Genomic DNA, 25,365 nt, shown 5'->3' with positions numbered 1-25,365 from the left:
ACTCAGCAGCTATGTCAGCCTGGTTTTGCTCAAAAAAAGCTGGTATTGCAGAGGCCACAACCTCATTTTTAATAGCTGGCCCTCAAGACTCAGAAAGAAAAGGGATCTTTTCCAAATCCTCAAACAATCAAATGCTCTCATCAAACAAAGGTATTTCAAAATGGGGTGGCTTCTCCGAAATTTAAAAAAAAAAAAAAAAATAAAGGGAGGACAACTGATCCCAACTTTTCATTCTGAGAAAGAGGTCTTCTAGGAGGCAAACACAGAGAAGGAGGGACAGGCTGACAAAGACAAAACCTGAGTATTTAATTACTGGTCTGCAGGATGTGAATGATATACTGAGCGGCTGCTACCCACCTGCTCTGCCACTGTGGAAAACTCACTGCACCCCTGGGCTGCTGTCTTTCCTGCCCGACGTTTCGGGTCCATAGAGGGGCAAGCTCTCTGGGGAAGGTACTTGCTTTCAGGCACTATGTAGGAGGTGCTGCAGCTCACCCGTTGTTCCTATGGGCTGGTCAAACAGCACAGGACCTCAGCGCTGGCTGAGGGTTTGAGGCTGTCTTATCATGCAGGTACAACTGGTGGAAACTACCCTGAACACCAGCCTTGTCACGGGACCTTGTTAATGCCAGGTTGGAGGGGGCTTTGAGCAACCTGGTCTAGTGGAAGGTGTCCCTGCCCATGGCAGGGGGGATGGAACTACATGATCTTTAATGTTCCTTCCAACCCAAACCATTCTATGAGTCTATAACCTTGCAACATCTCAGCAAGTTAGTTAATAATCTCATCCTACTCTCAAGACATCCATAAGCCCTTGACTCATGGTGATGTGGCAGAGAGCGGTGGGTTAGTGCCTCATGTCCAGCAAACGTTTTTATGGCAGCATTTTGAAAACTGCCTTGAAAAAAGATGAGCTCTAACTAGTTCCATTGACTTAGATCACCAACACACCGAGCCAACTGCACTGCAGAATAATAAGGACGCCTATTCATCTCTTGAGCATATTTTCACCAATCAAACTTCCATTTTCCTAATATTAAAGATTTGGTATGACATCACAAGAGAAACTTTTTGTATCCACCAAAGCCAGATGAGACTCACAATCATTTATGGCCATATTTTTCCTGAGAGACTGTCTCACAAACAATCAGAGAACATCTGCTAGAAAGCATTTTAAAATGAAATCTGACCTACAATTCAACTCTGTGGCAGTGGTTTGACTGTTTAAATAAATGCATGCCCTTTAAATCTTAAATTATGAGATAGTTTGTTGAAAGTGTAATGTATTTAGCTTTTATCTAATAACCTCCAGAAATGTAATCAACCCCTCCTTAAAACAGTTCTGAAAGAAATGGCAAAAATGAAAAAAGGCTCCATTTTCATTAGTCATAAATAAAATGACAGCATCAACCTCTAGGGGTTCCGGAGATGTTCCATTGAGAAATTTTCCAGGACTGAATGTATGTGCTTTGGGAAGGTTAGTTTAGGAATATCTCTGGTGTAAATATCATCGGTAAACACAAATCCATCCTACAGAAATAAATTCCAGGTTTAGCTGTTCTTGTGCCTGTTACTATTTTGCTGGTTTCTAGAGAAAGTTAAGTGGAAAAATCTAACCGCCTGTCCAAACATTATATTCTTGAGATTGCCAGGTGCTGAATGCATTTTCTGCAGCATTCAGATACAAACCTGAGTTTAAAATTAATACATTCTGATATTAAAGCCTTAAGGTGGGATGTGGGGTCTGTCATAAGGACCAACTTACTACTACTATTATCTTCAGAGCTTCTTTGACCCACTATGCAGTAGTGTCATTTTATTCATAGCATTTAGAAATTAATTACTTTTGCTTCATATTAAGAAATGCAGACTCCTTTAAGTAATCCAGCAGGTACATTGAATCCGTGATACTGCCTGCCCACATATTTGGACAGTACTTATATTTTTCTTAACTTGAGGGAATTAGAGGGAAAGAGGGGTTTTTTGGGGTTTGGTTTTCATTTGTTTTGTTTTGTTTTGTTTTTTTTGAAGTACCATAGTCATTAAGCTCTTAAAGCACACTCTGAATCGCACTGAAGCCAACATATTTCCACTGACTTAAATATTAAAGCCCTATCCACTGTCAAGCAGACCCTCTACTCTCCAATTGTTTATATACTTCCTGAAATTTCTCATTAGCAATCCATTGTTATTATCTCCTCCATTTTGTATATATTATTCACTGGCATGCAAATTGAAATTCAAACATCTGGATGTAATCTGGGCAGCCTCTGAAAAGCATATCTCTGAGTGATTTCCCTTACATTTGAGCCTTACAGCTTAATTAGTCAACTTTTTAAGCCCATGAAATCATCATGTGCAAAACAGAGTATCTCTTAGCTAACAGCTCGTGGCGTGAAAGATCACTGCAAACAAGAACAGTTCCTTAATGAGTTATAATTAGGAAAGGACTAAATGATAATACACAGACGGCTCTGTATAGACAGAAGGGAAGACAACTTAAAGCCTCTATCTGTCACCTTTACTCCCATGAATAATCCTTATGGCCCTTTGAAGTTAGTAGTACTACCTGTATACATAAAGAATTACTCCTGAATATGAATTAGGTTGGGCAAGGTCACTACAGACATTGGCATGGAAAGGTAGGTTATATCGGAAATTTTCCTAGTTTAGATTGAGGAAAAGGGAGTTTTCAATAGGGTGGGATTTAGTGAAATTTGTGGAAATTAGCAAGCATACTCACCAATTGATTCTGGTAGGCGGTAACAGCTGTAAAAACTGTCTCTGGAAAGATAAATGTCCTGAACTCTTCTGATTTCAGATTTAGCAAAGAAGCTGTGTGATCCTTCTTCTTAATAATGTGGACCCTTGGCTGGTACTTGTGCATGGAGTTCAGAATGATCTGCAAGAAAGAGTGAGAAGGCACTGTCCTGAAAGGAAGGTTAACAGGACCCTTGAAGGCTATAAAACTGTAGGGGGGGAAAAAGATCCAATTAACACCACAGGGGAGACGTCTGAAATCTAACTAGCCAGGGGCTGATTTTCAGAGCAAAGTCTCCAGCTCCTTTGGGCAGTTCCAGAAAATGAAGGTGGAAAAGCAGGCACCCCAGGAGCTGATTTCCTTTCACTCCTACACCGCTGATGAGCACACATTTTTTGAAGCATAAATACCTGCTCCTACAGGTGAGGTGTTTTACATACAGAATTTGTTATTGCTAGCGTGTGCCCCAGTTTGCAGGTGTCAGCTGCAAGTGTAAATATGCAGCTCTTGAAAGCTAATGACCAAAAAGCCACACTTGCAAAAATATGCAGGTACAGAATGGAAAACGCCAGGAACCCCTCAAAAAAAAAACCCAGAAAAAAAATAAAACCAACCAAAAACCCACCACCAGCAGCAGCACAAAACAGCTGACCAAAAATAAAACTCCCCAGATATTTTTACTGTGGCAAACCTTTAAACCAAACTACTTTGTTTGTAGATTCTCATCACTGCAGACCACCGAAAATGAGAGCAAGGAGGGAAACCAGTACAGAACCCCAAAATGACCAGGTTTTGCCATCTTATCCTCATTAATAATTGTTTACAAGCTCCCAAAATAATTCTAAACCTGATGTACCAACTAACCAATTTCAACGTTCACTGGAGTCAAACTGAGTCCCACTTGCTTCAGTTACCACTGGCTGGAGGCCTGTTTGGCTGCCTCTAACCACAGTATTACAATATAAGAATTAAATACAGAGCTCGGCTCGTACCAGTCCTTGTTTTGGATATAATCACAGTCACAAGATTAAATTGGCAATGGTGTGGGTGGTTCTATTTTGCAGGGGCCATAATGACGTTACAGCCAGCTCTGTACATCTGGAATAGCTAATGTGCATTCCTTGGGAAGCGTTAACTTCAGCTGAAACACAAGCAGAAGTGGTGCAGTATTTCATGCTAACTCAGTCAATGAAAAAGGTTGCACATTGCATTGGAGGGGGGAGGTTAGACACAGCTTTGTCATGGCTAAAATTTCCATCAGCCTTTTCTTTGTTACTCCTTCTTGGCCAAATATTGCCGTGATTCACACTGTGACTTTGGGGGGGTGCACACAGCACGAAGAAAGTAATTTGGGGTACCATCATCCTGAAAATGCTGCATGTCCGCTTTTATCAGCTCAGGTCCTTTCTCAAATCGCTTCACCATTTTATATATGCACACACACAATGGCCATTGACCTTGCCATTAATATCCTCAGCACTTTTCTCTCTCTTTGTAAAATTTTGTCTTACCAGCCTAGTCATTTGGACTGCTCTAAGCAGCTGGCAAAGATATTTTAAAGGTGCATGGATGATGATGATCTTACTGAGGGGTTGGCCCACAGAGCTCAGCCTTTCCCGTTGCCTTTCATGGCCACGATATCCACACCAAGGCGTTACATCTGAGCAGCAGCCAAGCAGAAGGAGGAAAAAACTGTGATAAAGCAGTTCCCACACGTGCCCTTTCCTTTCACTTTTCTTTGAATGCAAACTGTGATAAAGAAACTCCCATTTCTCAAACAAGACCAGGTAACCCTTTATGAAAGTTTTCAGAAACCAAAAGTACACATGGGTAACATACCCTGCCATGATGCTCTACCCGCGCCTTCCCACCAGAGGCAAGTCAGGTCGTTCAGGTACAAAACAAGTACCGAATGTAGCCAGGAGGTCACAAAAGACCCATGGCCAAGGTTAAGGTCACTATTTCCTTTTTGTGAGGGTCTGCATATGTAGTACTCCATCTGCATCCCCACACAGGCTGCTGATATTGCAGTACTCACTGATATTAAAATCAGTTAGATACTGCACAGAGATACCCCTTAATATCTGTGCAACTTCTTATGTTAGGACCATCAAAACAGCCTAAAGGAGTTAGATACACAGCGTACACCTCACAGAGTAGCCCCCAAGGGTGGCCTCAAAGTCCAAACAGTGCCCTACCTGCATGGTCTAGCTATCAGAAAATCCCCCAGCCATCCCATCTGCCTTCCTGCTGACAGTCTCCGGCAGGGGAGATGACCAGGATCCATCCTTACAGGATCTTTCTTGCGGTAAGGTCAGGCAGGTTTGTAGGCATCTGGCTCCCACTACCTCTGGTGACCTGTTTGTAGCCAATCTGGATGCCAGCTGTGAAATGTGACTTTGAATTCAGGAACTGTGCTGTGAATGTGGCTTCCACATTCACCAAAGAAGAGTGTTACCAGGCAAAGTTTGCTTTCCAAAAGCATGGAGGTTCCTAAATTCTGCCAGGTTGACTTTAAAAAAAAAAAAAACCCCACACCTGTGCATAGCTCCCTGTGGCTATACTGAAACCCCTGCTTTCACAGTTACTCGTTGGCCATGTTCACACCTCTGTGTTTGCTTTTACAAACATTCATGTGTTTGAGTTTTACTATCATAAATGCCAGAAAAGCAATTACGACAATGTATACACTCATGGTTCACCTCACCGTAAACCAGAAACGATGCCACCCCAACTAAGAGCAACCAAAAGTCCTAAAAGAAGCAGTCTGTGTGAAAAACATCACCAGAAATCTGGAAAGAAAAAGAAAAAGAAAAAGAAAAAGAAAAAGAAAAAGAAAAAGAAAAAGAAAAAGAAAAAGAAAAAGAAAAAGAAAAAGAAAAAGAAAAAGAAAAAGAAAAAGAAAAAGAAAAAGAAAAAGAAAAAGAAAAAGAAAAAGAAAAAGAAAAAAAAATCGCATTCATAAATGTTCCACAGCCAGAAAAATGGGAATTACTCTCTTGGCTGTAAAAATCCAGAGGCAGGAACAATTTCCTTCCTCTGGTAAGGATATCTGAAAGTGTTTCCATGGAGCAAGCTGTATGTCATGCACACAGAGATAAGACTTCTGCCTGATGCTTGGGGAGAATATGCACATAGCTATGGGGTTATGCACACTGCTGAAGATACACAAGCAGAGATGCTTGCCAACTCCAAAAGTCTCAGAATAAGAGAAAACAAACAAATGCCTCTCTTCTTCTCAGATTCCTTTGCAGGAAATGAACCACCCTACAAATAAAACACCCCAATTACCTTAACAACCAAAACTGTCTTCTGGAGAATGGAGAAAGCAAGCAACTAGAACAAATTAGAATCAGGTTGGATCCAGCTTCTCTACTTATAACTAGTATTTAAACGTGTCTTTCAGGTCATTAAAACTTCCTCAGGAACCAACACACCTTATCAGACATTAAGATTTTAGCAGGTCAATTAAAAAGATCTTGTCAGTGAAGAAGGGCTCTTTCAAACTGAAGGGAGAGGTTTCGGGAGGCATTTCAATTCTCCCCTTCTCTTAGTACACGGGAGCTCAGACATGCCATTGGCCATAGCACAGTGAGCCCTCCTTAAAGGCTCCAGAGGATTAATTTCTTCCTTAATTCTAGTGAGCATCCAGTGATGGTATTTACATCTCTTCAATAAGGCAGCACATAAAACCTGACACCCTAATTTGGAATAGAAAAAGCCACAAAATATTAAAAAGGGAGTGCTCCGTGAAGGCGTAACACCTGTCATACAAATCTCCACACAGGATCAAGCCTTCGGGGCTTATTCTTAACTGAACATGCAAAACTTCCCATCGACTTTGGCTGTCCAAAGCCTTCACATAAAGAATGGGATCCACCTCTGCCACTTCTTAGAAAGCCAATCTGGAGGCCCCGTCTCAAATGCTACGGATCATTTTCTCCCACTGCCTGTATTTGAGACGATTACGTCTTCTTGCTCTGTCACATGTCTCTGTTCCCGACAGCTTCTCAGACCTTTTTTATACTCATCTGGGCTTCTGGGAAGTGCAGTGCTCCTAACTAGTTTGCAATATACTGCTGCAAGCCCTTTATTAGAGGCACACATGGCCTCTGTTATGATGAAAAATGCTTCTTTTTAAATGCGCACGTATACTGCTCTATCATCACTCGGTGATAGAGCCCACAAATCTTCAGCTTTGCCCTTCTACAGATTATGAAATGAAAGAGAGGAAAGAAAAAAAAAAAAAACAAGAGAGAGACATTCTCCGCTAGTCAGGAAGGGAACAACAGTGGGAACTGGATTCAAGAAAAATATACCCACAGATGGATCTTTGCAAAACAAGAACACAGAGGGATCTATCTGGGCTTTCTTTTGTTTTGGTTTGGTTTTTAAGTACTTTTGTTGTTGTTGTTTCCAGGAGGTCCTTTAAATGATCATGGCTGTAGTTCAATTCTTAGGTCTTGAAATGAGTAAAAGTTCTCTTTTGGATGAGAAGCATTTGCACAGAACACAGCTCAGAAGAATGGTCACTGTCTCACACAGTCCAAAAAAGCAAAGAATAGCACACTAGGGGAGGGATTTCTGACACAGCGTATGCCACAATTATTCAGCTTTATAGGTTGTTACCCCTACACATGCTTCAGAGTTCAAAATCACTCCTCTCTTCCCAACACCTCAGTTACTAACACTGCGTTCGTGCACATTCTTCTTAACTGCCCCGTTCTCAGCCAACAACCCTTTCAAATCCATCCTCCTGCTCCTTCAGCCTTCCTCTGGGGAACTGCCAAGCCTACAGACAACACTTTGCGCTCTTCCTTTGCGATTTGGAGCCACTACCAAGCAGTTCCTGTACTTTACGGGCACTTTTAGGACAGGACGGATGACAATTTTTCTTACCACCTACCATTTGGGCCCCTCAATACAAGTTTGGGCCCCTCAATACAAGAAAGACACTGAGGTGCTGCAGTGTGTCCAGAGAAGGGCAATAAGGCTGGTGAAGGGTCTGGAGCACAGGCCTTATGAGGAGCGGCTGAGGGAACTGGGGTTGTTTAGTCTGGAGAAGAGGAGGCTGAGGGGAGACCTTATCGCTCTCTACAACTACCTGAAAGGAGGGTGTAGTGAGGTGGGTGTTGGTCTCTTCTCCCAAGTAGTTAGTGATAGGACGAGAGGAAATGGGCTCAAGCTGCGCCAGGGGAGGTTTAGATTGGATATTAGGAAAAATTTCTTCATGGAAAGGGTGGTCAAGCATTGGAACAGGCTGCCCAGAGAGGTGGTGGAGTCACCATACCTGGAAGTGTTCAAAAAACGGGTAGATGTGGCACTTGGGGACATGGTTTAGTCTAGTCTACCCTTGATTGGTTTAGTGTGGACTTGGTAGTGTAGGTTAATGGTTGGACTGATGATCTTAAAGGTCTTTTCCAACCTAAATGATTCTATGATTCTATGATTAGACAGTCAGGTAGCTAAAGGAGTTGTCCCCGCTGATGGAGCATAACGGGAGCCCATGGCCAGTAGCTCTGCATCCTATTTACCAGCTTCCAGCCTCAGGCCTTGTGACAACAAACTGGCACTGATCAGAGCTGGGACCTGTTTCCCTTAGAGACCCAAGTCCACCCTGTGGCACCTTGTTGCAGGTAGCCTACAGTTATTTCAAGGGTGACCGAGGCACACTTATTTTTATAATTCGATAGCCCTTGCTTTGATGTCACATCAGTGTTTTCTGCTAACTCTGTGCCTGTGCTACGTTGACTCTGGAAGTACAAGACCTCTTATTGATGGACCCAACCCAAACGGGTTGCCTGTAATGAGAGGGAGCTTCCAAGCACACATGGAAAAGCCTGTGAGCTTGCTAGCCAGCGCACATGGCAGAGCATACTGCCAAGTCACAGCAAAATGCGGGCAGAAGCACAATAAAAAGCTCACCTGCCTCCCTTCTCTCCCTTGTTGTGATGCTCGACTCCACCCTGAACTTGTCCCCAGTGGATGTCCTGCCTCTGATGGCAGTAGGAGCATAATTTGAACACTTGTGTTGACCTGGGCGCTACCTTATGAAAGGTAAAAAACCTGATTTCTGAAGTCACCTGTTCCTCTGCAAGAGAGATTAAAACCAAACGTGTTTAAGCTTTGCACAGCATCCTCCTCTACTGCAGTACAAAGGGCTGGCCAAGAGAGGTGTAAGGTCAGGGTCACAGCAGCCTTCCCCCATCACAGTCTCTCTCCCGCAAGCTTAGCCTTGTGGCACAAGTGAGCGATTCCCCTACGGCAGTTCCTTTACCCTTTCCCACAAGGAGGGCTACTCACATGGCCATGCTGATCCAGTTCGTTGTTGGTGAGTTTGACTTTTTCAAAGGACACCATCTGCTTCAGCAGTTGCTCTCCTGTGAACGGGGAGTCAGGGTGCACGTACAACCTAAAAAACACAGGGAAAAGGCCTGCTCGTAAAAAAATCTCAGCTCTTGGCTTGTGCATGGGCACCACTTCCATATGAAAGGGGAAAAAAAAAAAGCCCATAATATCTTGCATTTGGGATACACAGTGGTTTCATGGACGTGGATTTCCTGAGAGCTTGTGGTAATACAGAGCTGGTACTCAAACAAGACACACACAATCTCCCCCAAATTAATGAACATCTGAAATACGACCATTAATGAAAGACAGTAAAGCAGATGACTTGAGTTGTTTAGTTCACTGGAACATAGCGAAGATCCCATGTCCAAGTGCTAGTTTGCTCTCTAACCATACCTATTATTTTATCTAGTTATCTGAAATGGAGACATTAACTAACGTTTGCTGTTGTGTCTTTTCCCGAATGAAAAATTGATCATGTCTTTCCCCACAGCTGTACTAACAAGCACTTAAAATAAAAATGACTACAGCTCCGAGAGAAAAAACATGGTGTCATTAGAGAGATAATGGGGGAATGTAGATAAAAATGCATTTTTCTTTATATGTAACATTAAGCCGTGATAATGATTTTAACCTGCACTCGATCACACGTTAGCTGTGGTGACGTCTGTTTATAAGAGGTTGAAGGCTGCAGTCCAGCACAGTGGTCTGACATGAAAAAATTAATTGCAGCTCTGTAATTAACAATCCACCACTTGGGAAATTAAGCAGAAGAAAAGGAAGCACAGAAGACATGTAGATACAATGATATATACATTATGACTAGACTAATTACAAGTGCCAGGCTGTATAAAAACAATGATTTTATAGGAATAATGTATTGCTGGAAATTATTTAACTCAAACGTTCTTTTGTGATAGTGAATTAAGAGCTGAACTAGAGCTTCAGCTAGTGCAAACCAGACCTGTTCTGCTTCTGTCGGTGTTTGTTATCACTCACTGAGAGCCTGACTCTCATTTTGGGCGATGTCTTTGGCCACGCGGGTGGATTTCTTCCATTAGACAGGTGGGGTGGCACTGAGATGCCAGGTTAGAAAGATAAACATTTTTTGTTGTTGTTGAGCTATGATTTTGGTTAGGCAGGAGAACGGAAAAAACACTAAACGATGGGGCATAACTCTCTGATAGACTATGCTAATCCCTAATCAAGGAATGCCCGTACTAGACTCCAGGGAGCACAGCTCTATTGCTCAAAGAGGAAGGAGATTTGATCCTGCACTCTCTATTTTTGCCAGCAGAATCCCCAAGACATAGTAAAACTAAAGTTTTACCAGCACAGCTCACTTCAGATGTGCAGGATGTTTTCCTTACGTTGATCCAAAGCACAGCTTGGCTGGTATAGCTATGTCCACAGGAGGGATGCTGAGCCGGGGTTCCTGTTGCAGTAGAATATTCCTAGCCTACAGGCGTCCTCACTGCTATCGACTCTGCCGATTGCACTGCAAGGCTCATGAAAAATTATGATGTGTCTGAAAACCCAAGACCTGGAATCCTGTTATGTCAAAAGAATTTTACCTCTCATGAAAATTAACTTTGCCTTCCTGTAAAAAACTGTGAAAATCTCAGTCTTTAGAGCCCTGACTTACAGAAGGAAAAACAGACTCCCAACCATGTCCTGCAACTTTTCAGGCGGTCTTATGATTTTTTTTTTTTTTTTTTTTTTTTTTGACCCTGACTCCTGATTTTGAATGTCTGGATAGCTAATAATGTTTACTGTGATCACAGAGCATCAGGCTCAGCAAGGTTTGGCTAATTGGGACCAAAAAGCCAAACTATTTCAAATATGTGCTGGGGAATGAGTAAAGATCTTCATGTGTCTGAAAACTGAGCACAATTGTTTTACACCATAGCCGGTTAATGCTTGGCACTGCTTTCAAACTACAAAGTGCCTGGATGTTAGCTGAGTGCTAATGGGAAAGTCACTGAAGGATGGGCACCTGAATATCAGTTACATAAACATGTTATTAGACCTTGCTTTTCTCTACTGGTTTGCTACATGCTGTCGATCCCACTGCAACATGTGGTTCCACCTGGTGAACTACACCTATACATACATTTCTCCTACAGCCTGAGCTTGTACGCTCGGGAGAAGAGGGTTGAAAACTAGACTATATCACCCTCTGAAGTAGAAGTCGATGAGTCCATGACCATGCACGAGCAAACGGGTTAGAGAAATAAACGTGAACATTCCAGCACGGCACACGAGGCTCCCCCAGAAGTTCGCACAGGCTCTGCTGCCTACGGCCAGCCAGATGCAAGGGGCTGCTCGCTTCAATTCACAAAGGCTTTAAGAGCCATATTTGGATGTGAATTTGCTCCACAGTATATAATGTTTCATGATATATGCAAGGTTTGGGTACTGCTTCCTTTTTCTATATTTTGGAATGTGACAAGCCTCTCCTATTTAGTTTAACAGTTGGTCTGGTCCTACAAGCCCTGTGCATTCTGCTTTTAATTACCTTAATGTCTCAATCTGCAAAATATAATACCTTTTAAAGGTTTCCTACCTAGACTTCTCTGTAAGTGTGTAAACACTATAACTTAATTAAGCAAATGATTGTAGCCAAATAGACTTTAAAAAAAAAAAAAAACAAAAACACCAACCAAAAAAACCCAGACTTTTGAGGGAAAGAATGGAGGTGAAAAGGGAAGAAGAGTGAATAAGGTACATGCTGAAACTTATTAAACTGCTTCAGTTTAGCAATTTGTCTTAGCAATTTGGAAGAACAAACATAAAATATCACATAGGAAATCTATTCCCAGATAATACTTTAGAAGATTTACGAAAGACTCTCTGAAAAGTACTTTTATTGAAGTGTTCGTTGCAACATAAACTTGTCTTAAACATTGACAGCAGGAAGACAGGGATAAAACTGTTTTTTGTAGAAAGTTCCCTGAAGGGCTAATCTTTCAAACAGAATCACAGAATACTTATTAATTTGGGGGAAAAAAAAAAAGCTGTCTTGGCATTGAACATTATTTTTATGATGAAGGAGCAAAACACCTAACGGGTTCAATCCTGCAAAATCTTACACCCATGCACAGCGTGACTCCTGAATAATTCCTCTGATGCCGTTGTGCCTATGCAGATGCAGGCAGTGATGTGCGCGGGGAGTTAGCACCTTGGTGCTAGCTCCCAGACGCTAAGCATGCCTATGCTCCTCGCTGGCACTGCTCAAGCGAGGAGAGCTGAAACCGCGTGTTTGAAGCACAAGAAATCACAAGTGATAACTTCATTAATGGCTCCTGTTCCTAGTGCAGGACTAAACCCGTTTCACGATGGGAGGAGAACTACTTTTAATCTGTTTGAGCAAGACTGACACTTCCCATCTCAAAAGATGCATTAACACTCCAGAAAAAGCACTAGTAATGCAAACATCAGCACACTGAACCTCTTGACAGTAATCTGTGCCTGTGCTATGACCACGGGTCTTTTGGCTAAGCATCCTGAAAATGAAACGGGAAAGGCACATGTTCACACACAGGGGCAAAACATGCTGAAAACAAAACAGCGCAGGTATACATTTCACTAGGGGGACTGACTCGATGAGGACCTTAAAGAGCTACCACAGTACAATGATAATTAATATTAAACTTCAAGAAGGTTTGATCCTAGCTCTAAAACAGTCAGTAGGGCAGTTGCTAATTATTCCAAGGATCAATCTCTTGTCTTATACTCTTGTATTTCCTCATTGAGCTAGTCTATGCCAGATAGTGTGAATTAGCCATCTATTTAAAGGTATCCAAAAGGCACTTGAACAGAAGAATAAGAAGGGGAGAAGGAGAACCCTGCCTTAAAACTATTTCTGCCCTTCCCTTATTTCTTCTTTTGATGCTGACTCTTTTTGAGGAGGATCCGTGTTTTTTCTTCGGGTTTTGATCAGTGCCCATTACAATACGTCAAATGAAGCCCTCAGACGTTAACCACATTGCAAGAAGGAGTTTTTGGCCATGAAAACAAAGCCGACATAACTCCTAGGTTGCTGTCTTTAATCACAGCTTCTCTGCATGCGCTTTTTGTTTATTTACTTCCCTGAGCCGCCTTCCAGAGATCAGAAGTCAGCAAGATTTCAGTCAAACTATTTATACGAGGGCAGCATGCAGGATTTGGTCCCTCTACTCACACACACACACACACACACACACCCCCACCATGCTTCCATTTCTTGCATTTCACTTCTCATTTCTGGCTCTGTAATAAGCAAGTTCTTAACCCTGGGCTAAGCCACCTGGAGAGGATCTGTGTGCCTGCACAGAGCCTTCCACGAAAAGTTTCTTTGAAGCCAGAGAGGCATCCACGTTATTTCCATATCTCCGGCTCTGACTCAGCAAAGTCATTCGACATGTGCTTCAGCCTTACTGGACTTGGGGATTTAAGTAGGCACTGAAGTGCTGGGCTGAATACGATGAAGTGTGGGTCTCCACTGAAGTGCCCTCCTACAGCCCAGTGCTGTAGCCTCAGTTTCCCCGATGCTGAAAGGAGTCAGTCATTAATTACATTAACAGAATGATTTTAGAAATTAATTTTCTACAGCATTTTGTTTCTGCATAGAAAAGGAGGGGGAATTTACTTTATTTTTTTTCCTAATGTCTCAGAAAATGTCATAATTTCTTAACAACAAAAAAACCCCTCTGTGCTGTAAAACTGATCCATACTTTGCCTGCTGTCTAAAAGGCAACTGAAAGCAAGAATAAAATTATTGGTTAGCAAATGCTGCATGTGTTATCAAGTAATAACGTAATTTCAGGCATAAACAGCACTGAACTGTAATATAGTATTTCTACTTGGACTTGACTGGTGGTGCTTGGATTGCTTTAATTGTGAGGTGAAATACCAGGGGAGCAAACTCAAGAGACAAATCAATTTTTTTTAAAAGCTTTCCTATCTGAATTGAGGCAAACTTTATTTAAAAAAAAAAAAAATATATATATATATAAAAGAGCCTTAGCCAAATCCTGCATACCTTGGAACATTCAGTATAAAACAACCCTCAAGCAGAGTTTTGAGGCCCAATTCTGCATCACAGAAAATCAGAGTTTTGCAGTCAACTTTGTTGAGCACAGACTCAAAGTCTCAGAGCACTGTTTGCAAGCAGCGTGAAAAGATCAATAGCAGGCGTTTCTTGAAGGAAAAGAAAATTAAAAGTAAAGAAAATAAAATAAAAAAGACCAGCAGTAAAATCTACAGACCTTGCAGGGAGAGGAGGGTCAGCTTTTCCAGCCACTAACCAGGAAGACCTGTGGTAGGCATATCTATATCTTTTATTGTCCACAGGAACTATATCCATTAACACAATGTACTTGGCTTCAGGATCCACTCCGGAGAAGGAAACCCTGATCGTAGGAAACATTCTCCTGAAATAAAGGCAAATCAGAAAATAAATACGTGGATGGGGAACAGAAGTAAGAGCTTGTGAAAAGCTGCTAAAATTAAGAACTATATTTAAACCACCTGAAAAAAATTAAAGCATCTATTGATTCTGCTTCAGCATGATAAAGTTAAAGCCTGTGTATCTCTAACATGCACAGAAAGTGCAGCTTGAAATCAGAACGATTTTTTGGAAGCAAAAAGAAAAAAGGGTAAAAGTGAAAAAAAGAGAAATGTACTTTTGTCTGTTAGTTAAAAGTACACAACGATTTCACAAAATAGTTGTGCCTAAGGTATATAAGTCCTTAGAAACAGTGGTTTGTTTTTTTTTTAAATGGGATCCGTACTAGTGTTAGGGAAATATTGCAGAAATTATTTCCGTTAATATTCCCACATATTTTAGATGCATGTTCTTTTAAGCCTGCTCACGATATTTCTGAGAGGAATTTTCAAAACTAAACTTCCCTTTCTTCACTTAAATTTTGACAAAACGGAACCATAACGTGTAAGGTTTTGCCGTAGACCAGAAGTAAAGTTAAATAACTTTAAACAATTTAAAAATTTGAACTTCAAATTGCAGATTTTTTTTTTTTACGTACTTTAAAAAAAAAAAACCAAACCACACACAAAAAACCCAAACAAAACACTTGCTAGTAGAGCTTGCTAGTTGAGGGGGGGGGAAAATCATCAGGGTTCTACACTAGTAACAAGTAACTTTGGGGATTACAAAACCTGACAAGACATTTGGCTCCTCCAGACTGCGTTTGACTGACCCGAACCCCAAAACCGCACTGAAGAAGCGGCACGGTTTGACGTGCCGGGAAAGCCCGAGATTCTTTTGCGCATTATTTGCAACCGAGAGAAAAACACACCAAACCAAGCCCTGCCTGAATTACTTCCCCACGACCCCGCATTTCCCTGTGTCCCTACCGACCCGGCCCCGCAAAATCACTGCGCCGCACGAAGGACCTGTTAGCCACCGACCAAATTATTAGGGAAACAACATTTCTACCCAGCCGCCGGGCCCCCCCCCCCGGTTTGATTTCAGCCGGCCGCGCCGCACCGCACCGCAGGGGCCGCCTCCCCCTCTCCCTCTGCCCCCCGCGGGGCTCCGCGCCCCGCACCGCAGCCCCGCACCGCGCCCGCCGAGGGGCTGCTGGCCAGCGCGGCGGCAATTAAGCGGCTTCACCCTCCTCCTCCTCCTCCCCTTAACCCCTCCGTGCTGCTCTCCCAAAATAAAAATTGTGGGGTTTTGTTTGGTTTGCCCCTTTCCCCCCGCGCCATCCAAAGGCACTTTTAGGGAGCTGCCCGGAGGGAGCCCGGGGCTGCCCAGCCTTACCTCCCGGATTTGGTGATGATCATCTCGGTACCCAGTTCGTGAAACTTGTCCCAGAGCTCTTTGGTCTCCAGGCTGCAGGAGATTTTGGCCATCTCCTCGCTGGGGATGATGGGGGTGGTGGGGATGAGGGGCTCGGTGCACAGGGACGAAGGGCTGGTGCTAAAATCCCCGTGAGGGTCCAGGCTGGACAAGTCACTCAAAGGCTGGGCGCAAGAGGATTTCTCAACGAATTGTTCTGCAGGATTTGGTGGTGGGGAAAAAGGAAAAAAAAAAAAAAAGAGAGAGAGAAAAAAAGAAGAAGAGAGAGGGGATTCAGCCAGGACAGAGCGATCGCCGAGAAAAACTGTTTTCCAAAAAAAAAAAAAAAAAAAAAAAAAAAAAGGAAAAGAAAAAGAAAAAACCCAACCAAACTAAAACCAGGGCGTTCAGCTGCCCCCCGGCTCTGGTCCAGCACCCCCCCGGATCCGCGCTGTTCCTTAGGTGTCAGCTCATCATTTGAGGGCAGGGGTGATGATTTTCGGAGATGAGCTGCGGGAAGAGCCCGGAGCGGCGCCTCTCCCGAAAGTGCACGGGGAGAGAGGCCCGGGGGGCGGCGGGGAGCAGCCCGGGGGGCTGCATCGCCGCCCGGCTATTACGCGCTCCGCGGGGCGCGGAGGGGCGGGACGGGCCCTGCGCGCTGTCGTGTGTGTGTCCCCCCCCGCTAACCAGGGGTTTCCATGGAAAGGGCGCTAATTCTCATTAAAAGGGGAGCGTTCGGCTCCGGGGGGGGGGGTGGCTGCTGGGGGCCGGGGTCACGCTGGGGGATGGCGAGCGGCTGCTCCTAAATTGCGCCGCTGGCAGAGCGGAGTGCGATGGGAAGGGCCCGAGCGCGGCCGCGCAGGCTCCGCGGCTTCCTCCGCGGGGAAGCCAGCTCCTAACGCCAGCTCAGCAGCGGGCGAGGGCTCGCCCGCCGGGAAAGCCGGGTCTGCCCGGCCTCCCGGCCGCTTTGCCGAGGCTGAACGCCCTCCCTCGGGGAAACAGGCTGCGGGGCGGCTGCGTGCGGTCCCGCAACCTTGCGCGGAGGCGCTGGCTGCGCGGGTGCCGGAGCTGCCGCCGGCCGCCGCTCCCCCCCCACACACACCCCGGCCCTGCAAGCCCCGGGGAGTTTTGGAGGCTTCAGCGGCTCCGGTGGGAGTTTCAGCCGAAGGAGGGGACAGGAGGGAGGAGCGGGGCGGCGGGGTTCTCTGCCCCGGCCCCGAGCTGCGGCACCGGGATGCGGCGCCCAGAAACGGGAGGAGCACAAATGCGCCCTGCCCCGACGGAGAAAGATTTCCCCCAAATCCCCGGTTAGTAAAAGCCGCGTTACAGGCAGTCGTTTCCCTTCGGTTTTTAATTGAATGGCGAGGGGCAATGAGTAAAAAAAAAAAAAAAAAAGTGAAATTAATTGAGCGAGCGTTTCCAGGAAAAAAAAAAAAAAAAAAAAGCCACGTAGCTAATTTTCTTCATTTAACACAAGACCGTGTAAATATGTCAAGCGGGAATACTACAACATTCCCGGCCTACGTTATCGCCTAGTCTGAAAAATAAAGTTTACAATGAACGCCTGGACTATGTGAAATCTATCGAGTCAGTTGATTAGATAGAGCAGACGCAGAGAGCTGCCTTATTCTAAATTCCTTTAAGCTTGACTATAATGTTGTTCATTGGTACCGCGAAAGCTTAATACACTTTTTTTTTTTTTTGGTAGTTTTCTGCAAACTCTTGGATACACGCAAGGACCGCAAGCCGCAGAAGTTGTGGGGGAGGAGGGGAAGATGCTAATGCTTTTTAAAAGCCTTCGGGAATCTGAATCGAGGCGGCCGAATAAAAGCGAAATCGCTTACCCGAAAATTGCGAGGAATTACTATAAAAATCCTGCCGGTCGATGTAGAGTCAAAGAGTCAATACGAGCCTACATCGAGTAGCTGCCGAGCGAAGGGATTTTCAGGTTTATGTGCAACTTTTACTAGCCCTTGTAAGCCTAGGCACGGTACCGGAGAGTCTCTTATTTGACTTCAAGAAAAAGAGAGATGATTTGAAATAAATATTTAAGAGGTTCATTTCGTACCAGCGAAGGGACATGTAACTACCTTAGGGTGCGAGATTATTCTACGAATGGCGAAGCTGGATAAATAAGCGGCGTAATTTAAGCCGGAGGAATTTAGAAAATTTTGGTTTGCGCTATAAACAGCCTCGCCTGAAAACGGGGGTGGGCGAGGAGGAGACTTCACTGGCTTTCGCGGGGCGGTTTTTCCTTCTTGCAAGGGAAACCGGTGGGCAGGGGGGAAGCCCGCCGCTGCCCGACCCGCAAGCCCGGGGCTTTGAGGAGGGCGAGCCCGCAGCGGCAAGCGGGCTCCGCCGGGGACAGACGGAGGGACGGGGACAGACGGAGGGTGGGGATACCCCGCGGGCCACCCCCGTCCCCACTCACCCAGCGGCTTGATGGTGCTCTCGGGGGACTCCTTGTCCTTGGAGCTGCCGCTCGACATGAGGGCGGCGATGGAGAAGGCGTTGGCCCGGGAGGAGAGCTGCGGCTTGGGGGGCGGCGTGTACTCCATGGCCAGCCGGCGGGGAAGGGAAGGAAGGGAAGACGGGCTGGGCTCGGCGCTGCCCGCACGGCAGGAGCGGGGACGGAGGAGCGGGGTTCCCGGGCGGCGCTCTGCGCCCGGCGCTGCGCGCTCCCCCGCCTTAACGCGGGGCCGCGGAGATCCTATCGGCCGGCGGCCAATCGGCGGCGGGACACGTCAAGGGCCCCGGCCCGGCCCGGCCGCCGGGGAGGGGGCGGAGGCGAGGAGGAGGAGGAGGAGGGAGGGGAGGGGACGGCACGGCAGGGGAGGGCTCTGCCCGCCCGCGGGGTGGGCAAGGGGGGCGGCCGGCCCTCCGGCGGGCTCCCCGCTTTCGCTGCTCCCCCTCCGGGCAAGCCAGCCCCGCTCCCCGCCGCGGCCCCGGCTGCGGGAGTGGTTCGGGATTTGGGGGAGCGCCCCCCGCTCCTCTGACCCCTTGGGGGGGGGGTGGGCAGGCCACACGGCCAGGGATGCTGCCGAGAAGCTCCCCAGACTATTCCCTTTATCGAGGCAAGAATCAATGGAGAGACGGTCGAAAGGAGGAAAAGAAATTGTTTGGGTTTGAGGGGGTTTTTTTGTTTGGTAGGGTTTTTGGTTTGTGGTTGGTTTTTTTTTGTTGTTTGTTTGGTTTGTTGTTTTGTTTTTTTTTTTTTTCCCTCCTCGTGCGTGTGCGTGTCTGTGTCAATTTTCTATTCCAAATTCACGCTTTAAAAGGCCGCAGCTTCCACAGCGGCCGTTTCGTCGTTGTGTGCCTTCCGCCGGGACGGCAAGGTTCCGTAAGGCTGATGGTGCGCTTGGTTTTTTTCCCGCACCGGCTCCCAAATATTGTCATGCCAATCAGATGTACGCGCCCCGACCGACTCCAGGTGAGACCCTGGCTGGGTTCCCGTCCCAGCCAAGCCAGTGCGTGGGCCGCTGGTCGCAGTTTTCTTCAACTCCGTTTTATCGGCTCCACCAAATTAGGTTGGTATTGATCAGGCACGTAAGACGGAGAAAACCGGGACGGGCTGATGGTGCCGCCGAGCAGAGTATCCCAAGACAGTCATTTAAGTTGCTCACCGGTGCTCTTTTAAACACATCATGTAAGCATCCTCCCGTAAACAAAAAAGCGGGCAATCTAACTAAAGTCCTTTTAATAAAAAGAGGAGTGAAAAGATTTGCTTGCTAAAACGACTCAAGAGGACACGCTTTTTTTTTTCTTTTTTTTCCTTTTTTTTTTTTTTAATGAAGTGCCAAGTTCTAAACCCAAAACAGAATCTGAGAAGCTTTTAATACGCAGGCTTTTGCCAAGAGACATACCGCTGGAAGGACTACCCCCGGTCATGTACAGATCTGTGCCGCTCCTGTGCCTGCTGAACTTAGTTAATTAATACGGAGAAACAATTATCCGCGTCACCCTGGCCGCCTGTTGCAATCACAGCCAGTGAAGCGGGCAACACGAAATAATGCCTTATCGCTTTGAAATGAGCGAGAAGCAACCGCGCTTTGCCCTTTTATTAGCTGAATTTACCGATAGGTATAGGTAGAACGGAGAGAATAGAATATAAATGCATCTATTCTGTCGCGAACAAGACGCGCGTTTAGAAGCGCCTGAAGTGTTTGGCAGAGAGCTAAGGATTTCAGTGTGGCCCACAGTGGTCTGGGGGGGCCGGTCTTGCCTCGGCAGAGGGAGAGGGGTGCAGAAGAAGAGCCCATGCAGCCCCCGCGGCCGGGGAGCCCGGAGACCCTGCAGCGGCAAGGTCAGCCCACGGAGCATCCCCTCTTGCCACAGGGAAAACCAGACGAAAGATTCTCCCGACATCAATCCCAAGAAAACACACACACACACACACTCACAAAAAGAGTCCCCACATCTCTTTACCGCTTTACTCCGAGGGAGATCCCTCGTTTTAACAGCGCGGTTTCCCTGCGGGACAGCCCCGCTCCTGGGGCCGTTCCCGGCGTGTCAGGGGCGGCGGCGGCGGCGGCGGGACGGGGGTCCCGGGGTCCCGGCCCTGCGCTCCCTTGGCCCGGCCTGAAAAGCAGGGTCCGGCCTGCCCGAAAAGAGAGGCGAGGAAGGGTACAAATAGGCTGGGGAATTCTTCTCTTCACCCTTCCTGCGGTGGCGGTGGGGATGCTTAAGTGCCCTTTGGTTTCCTACCTCCTCTATGCGCCGCGCAAATAAGGATAATAAAAAAGCCAAGCCCCCGTCGAAGTAACAGCGCAGATCCTGATAAAAAAGTCCTCCCTTTCCCCCTGCTTATCTCCGTCCCCGAGCAGCCAGGTCGCACCATACCTGTCCCTAGCAGGGGCTGCTCCCGGCGTGCCCGGTCCGCCGGGGCTCAGGGGAGGGGGGGCGGCGGGTGGCGGTGAATATTTCGGTGCTGACCGCCCCTGGCTGGAAACCACCGACATGCGGGGATGGGCCCAGCCCCGGGAGCCGCGGCAGCGCCCGGACCCCTTTCTGCTTTTCCTCGCCGCGGGATTTCCAGCCCGGCGGGGTGACCGGTCGCTGCCTTTAGCCGGGGGAGAAGGGCTCGGCCCCGGCGGGAGGGAGCGGGAGCGGGGAGGGCGGCACGGCGCGGCCGGGCGCGGGGGGGAGCGGCCCGGGGGGCGAGGGGGGCACCGAGGCCGCGGCGCGGCCGTGGAGCGGGGACGGGGCTGGCCATCGCCTCCGGGCAGGGGGTTGCTCCCCTGGGAGAGGGATCGATCCTGGGGACGTGCGGGTCCCTGCTGGTTCCTTGGAGATCAAGTAGCAGGGTGGAAAGAAACCGGGGGCTTCGTTTTGGTTTATTTTAAACGGGGTCCGTCCACACGGGATGGCTCTGGTTTGCTCAGCTAAGCCATGCAAGCTTTCGCTCTATCCCACGCGAATCTTTATTTTCTTAGTTTTCCCCTCGCTCCGCCTCCGATAAGGAAATGAGCCCTGTCTAGACGCCCAGAGCACCCCCTCCTCCCCCGTGGGGCTCGGCTCCGGCCGCCTAATCCTCGCTGCGGCTCCCTCCCCCGCCGGGGCCGAGCCGGGGAGACACGCGGGGCCGGGGACCCGAGTGGGGAAGGGGAGAGAGCCCAGCTCCTCTGGGCTGCTCTGCCGCCCCTGCCCATGGCCCTCTCCGGGGATGGGGGGGCGGGGGGGCTTTCAGAGACGGGGGGTGTCGGAGGGACACACCGCCACCCCAGTGCTCTTGGTCCCCTCCCGCTCCCCCGACCAAGGGGATGTAATTAAGGAGCCCCCGCTGGACCGACGCCGCTCCCCAGAGCAGAGTTACAAACCCTGCTGCACCCCAGCAGGGCCGTCGCCTCGTATGAACCCGTTTAAATTAAATCCTCCGTTATTTCTTTAGCCGTACCTAAAGAACACGCCGTCTGCACCGCAGAGTTTGCTTTCCATCTAGCAAATCCAGGTGTTTGTCGCTAGTGCCAGCCTGGTGCGGCAGACCCATTTCATTAGGCTTCATTATGCTTTCAAAGTACCTTTTTTCCCCCCTCCCTTCCTTTGCGTAAAAAGCTCCTTGCTGTCCTGTGCTCTGGCAAAAACCAGCGTGCGGGTAATCGCTGCGGGTAATTGCTGCGTGCCTCGTTGCGCTCCTTCAGTTACCAGCTTTAATCAGGATTAGATCTCAGTTTCACCAGCAGCTTTCAAGCAGGGAGCTTGCAGCCCCCCTCCAAAACGTCTCTCTGATCCCTGAAAAGCAAAGGCGAAAAACCCGATCCCGTGAAAAAGACGAACACCGCTTCTTCCCGGCCCTTTTCTCACCTAGCCAAAATCACGACGGGAACCAGGCACGAGGGACAGAAACCTGCAGAAACCCGCCGGGAAACCTAGCGTCCTGCCGAGCAGGAGGGATGATTTCAGGTGCGCCTTTGCTTGGGTGACATGAGCTCCGACCCTGCGCGCTTTTGCGCGGCCGCGCAGCCCCGCCGGCGGGCGGGGTGTGCGGAAAGGGGCGCAGAGCGGGCGGGGGACCACGCTCCGGTTTTCAGCAACTCTTTCGGGCAGTGATGAGAGGGGCCCACCGCTCCTTTTTTTTTTTTTTTTTTTTTTCTCCTCTCGCAACACCCCCCCCTTCCCCCCGCCCCCCACGCCGCGCACTTCACGCCGCAGGGACAAATCTGTACGCAGCCCCGCGGCGGTACCCGTGGGGCTGTGCCCCGAAACCGGCCCCGGCTGCTATTTCCCCGCAGGGCACTGAGCTGAGGTGACACCCGCTCCTCTCCCGGCCGCCCCTTGGGATAACCCGGCATTTGCATCCCATCCCTCCTCCTCCGTTACTTCCCCGTCTCCCCTCCGGAGCTGTCGCCTGTGCAGAGGGCGAGAACCCCCCCCACCTCCCCGTTAATTAGGAGCCTAGGGGTGCGGGTTGCCGCTGCCGGAACCCTCCCTGCCGCCTTCCCATCCTAAAAGCTTCTCGCCCGGTGCTGCCAGGAGCTGGTGCCCGACCCTGCAGCCCGCACCGCCCGCGGCAAGGTAGCCGGCGGTGCTGCTTGTGGCTGGAACCCATCCCCTCCTCGGGAGGGGAGGAGTTAAAATATCTTCCTTCTTCTTCTTCTCCCCCCGCCCTTGTAGGTGAAAACAGCTTGTCCTGTGTAAAGAATCGTGTTTATTTGCGCGGGCAGGGTCGCAAGTGCGCCCGTTCCTGTCTTGCGAGAGCATCGCTACTTTACAAAAGCGGTGGCTGCAGGGCTCCCCGGCTCCGGCTCTGCTCCTCTGCAAGCTTACGCGACTAGCAGCTCTGCTTTCAGGCTTTTTTTTTTTTTTTCTCTCTCTTTTTTTCTCCTCCGCTGCACATAAATTATATCGCGCTCTCCGCCGGATTCACCCTCTCTTTCCGCTCCCCGGTTTCGGAGCAAACCCCGTTCCCAGCGCTATTTCTGGGGCGGGAGCATCTCCCCCCCCCCCCCCCCCGCTCCCCGCCGCCGCCATCAAGGCAGAAGCCCAGGTACCCGAGATCCAATTTCACACCAAAAACATCTCAATGTCACCTACACCGAGAAGGTGGCTTATTGGAGCAAAATGCGAGGCATTTTAAACCCATTAGGCATCTCCCGGATGCAAATCCAATGGTGGAAAGAGAAAGGCTCTATTAAGACCCGAGGGCTGACAATTAGATTATAGTCCAATTGCCAGTGGATAATGTGCTAAAAGCTTTCCCACTTAGTGTAACTCCTCGCTGAAAATTATTCACACTTTGCAGGCTACCGCGCTGCTGAACGGGAGACGTCTTTGTCCACGGAGAACGCGAACGGCCGGGCATAGCTGAACACGCACCCGGACACACGGACACACGGACACACATCCATCCCGATCAAAAGCCGTACAGCAAATCTGCTGCTGGTGCAAGCTTACGAGCGCACGCACAGGCGCTACGAACGTGCTCATCCATAGGCGTATAAACACCTATTCAACCGTGCCATACCGTATATACACATACCGGCACGTCAGCTGGATACGATTAGACTTTTACGCCCCTTCCACGTGCAGAAAATACGCGGTATTTTCCATATAAACCTGAAGTTTACGCTGAATGGAAGCGATGACATTTTTATTGAAGAAAGTAAAAAAAAAAATCCGAGTTGGGTACTCAACAATTTTTTTTTTTTTTTTTTCGGTTTAAAACCGTCACTAAAAGCTGACGAAATTTTCACTAAGGGTTTGCACTCCTAACGCTCTGCAGCTATAAGTTGAAGCACCACCAAGCAGTGCAAGACTCCGGACGGGATCATTTAATCCCAAGATCGCAAAACCTCTTTAAGTTTTAACATTAAGCCCCCGAGAAAAGCTGCAATGAACGCATGAAACGTTATTTGTTCTGGCCTGAGTTTATTAGCATCGCCGGACTATCCACGAAGGTCGTTATCCGATGCAATTATTTCTCCCTGTGGCAGGCAGCACGTTTTAGCCAGCCGGGCTGGTTTTCCCGAGTGCAGGCAGGGAACAGGCAGGGGATGAAGGGTTTGCGGCTGCCGATGCTATGCCTGCCCACGCCGAGGGGAGGAAGGCTCCCCCCCGGGGCAGGGGGGACCCCTGCCCCGGGGGGGAGCCTTCCTCCCCTCGGCGTAGGCAGGAGCTTGGACCCCCGGCAAGGGGATGCTCGACTGCGGCCGGCCAGCATCTCATCCCACCCCAGTGGGTGAGGGGGGTCTGCCCTGGACCGGAGAGGGGGGTCCAGGGCAAAGTTGGGTTCCCCAGGGTGGGGAAAGGCAGCAGGGCCTTTCTGCCTCCATGCACTGAGGGACCTCTGCCTCCTTTCACATCGTATGTGCCAGAAGTCGTGAGCCTTTTTTTTTTCCCTTTTTTTTTTATTTTCTTAAATTAATTAACACACAAGTTTGTCTGGCTCAGCTTTCCCAACTTCATGTCATTGAAAAAACAGAGCAAAACAAGTCATCCCCCCTGGCACCCAGAACAGCCGAGACCTGTGCAACACACCACGCATCCGCAGTGCCCAAGCGCCCGCTTTGGATTTTGGGGTTTAAAGCAGTAGTCATCTGTGTTACAAAAAAAGCCATATGATCTTGAATGCTCTATTTTTATACATCCATTTCATACTCCATTTCAAACCAAGGTCCTTAAGAGCCCTTACACCTGTTTTGCAGAGTTAGAGGAAATATGCATTGAATTAACTGGCAGTACTAAGGAGAAAGCCTGGCATGTTGGAGGCATGGATAGGTTCCGAAAAGCTCCTTCACAGGTCTTTTAAAAAAAAAAAAAAGTCAGAGAATACAAAATTTTCTATTTACAGACCAGCTACTTCGTCAGAGGGAACTGTGTTTCAGTGGCTTGCAAAAGCATCCATTTGCCTGGTTTCTTTATGCAAAAAGCATTTTTAATTTCTTTACACACAAGGCATTTCAGAATGCTTTTCAAAATTTTATAAATCATAAAACACGAGTTGCTTACTTAAGCGAAAGGGAATATTATTCAGCTT

General features: G+C 47.9%; 1 protein-coding gene across 1 annotated transcript in view; it reads right to left on the bottom strand.

Annotated features, from left to right (window-relative positions):
* TBX20 (T-box transcription factor 20) overlaps positions 1-18,451 on the bottom strand; it is a 35,614-nt gene extending 17,163 nt beyond the window's left edge. Inside the window, exons 1-5 of the mRNA XM_075705992.1 lie at positions 18,325-18,451; positions 15,876-16,110; positions 14,359-14,523; positions 9,065-9,173; positions 2,744-2,902 (exon numbers count right to left, since the gene is read on the bottom strand). Of these exons, the coding sequence (XP_075562107.1) occupies positions 2,744-2,902; positions 9,065-9,173; positions 14,359-14,523; positions 15,876-16,110; positions 18,325-18,451 (795 nt within the window). The remainder of the gene's footprint in view (positions 1-2,743; positions 2,903-9,064; positions 9,174-14,358; positions 14,524-15,875; positions 16,111-18,324) is intronic.
* Positions 18,452-25,365: the final 6,914 nt, after the last annotated feature.

This window comes from Pelecanus crispus, chromosome 2 (assembly GCF_030463565.1).
Source record: "Pelecanus crispus isolate bPelCri1 chromosome 2, bPelCri1.pri, whole genome shotgun sequence".
Classification (NCBI taxonomy): domain Eukaryota; kingdom Metazoa; phylum Chordata; class Aves; order Pelecaniformes; family Pelecanidae; genus Pelecanus; species Pelecanus crispus.
Note: the sequence above shows the minus strand (reverse complement) of the source record. Positions and strands in the feature narration are given on the sequence as shown.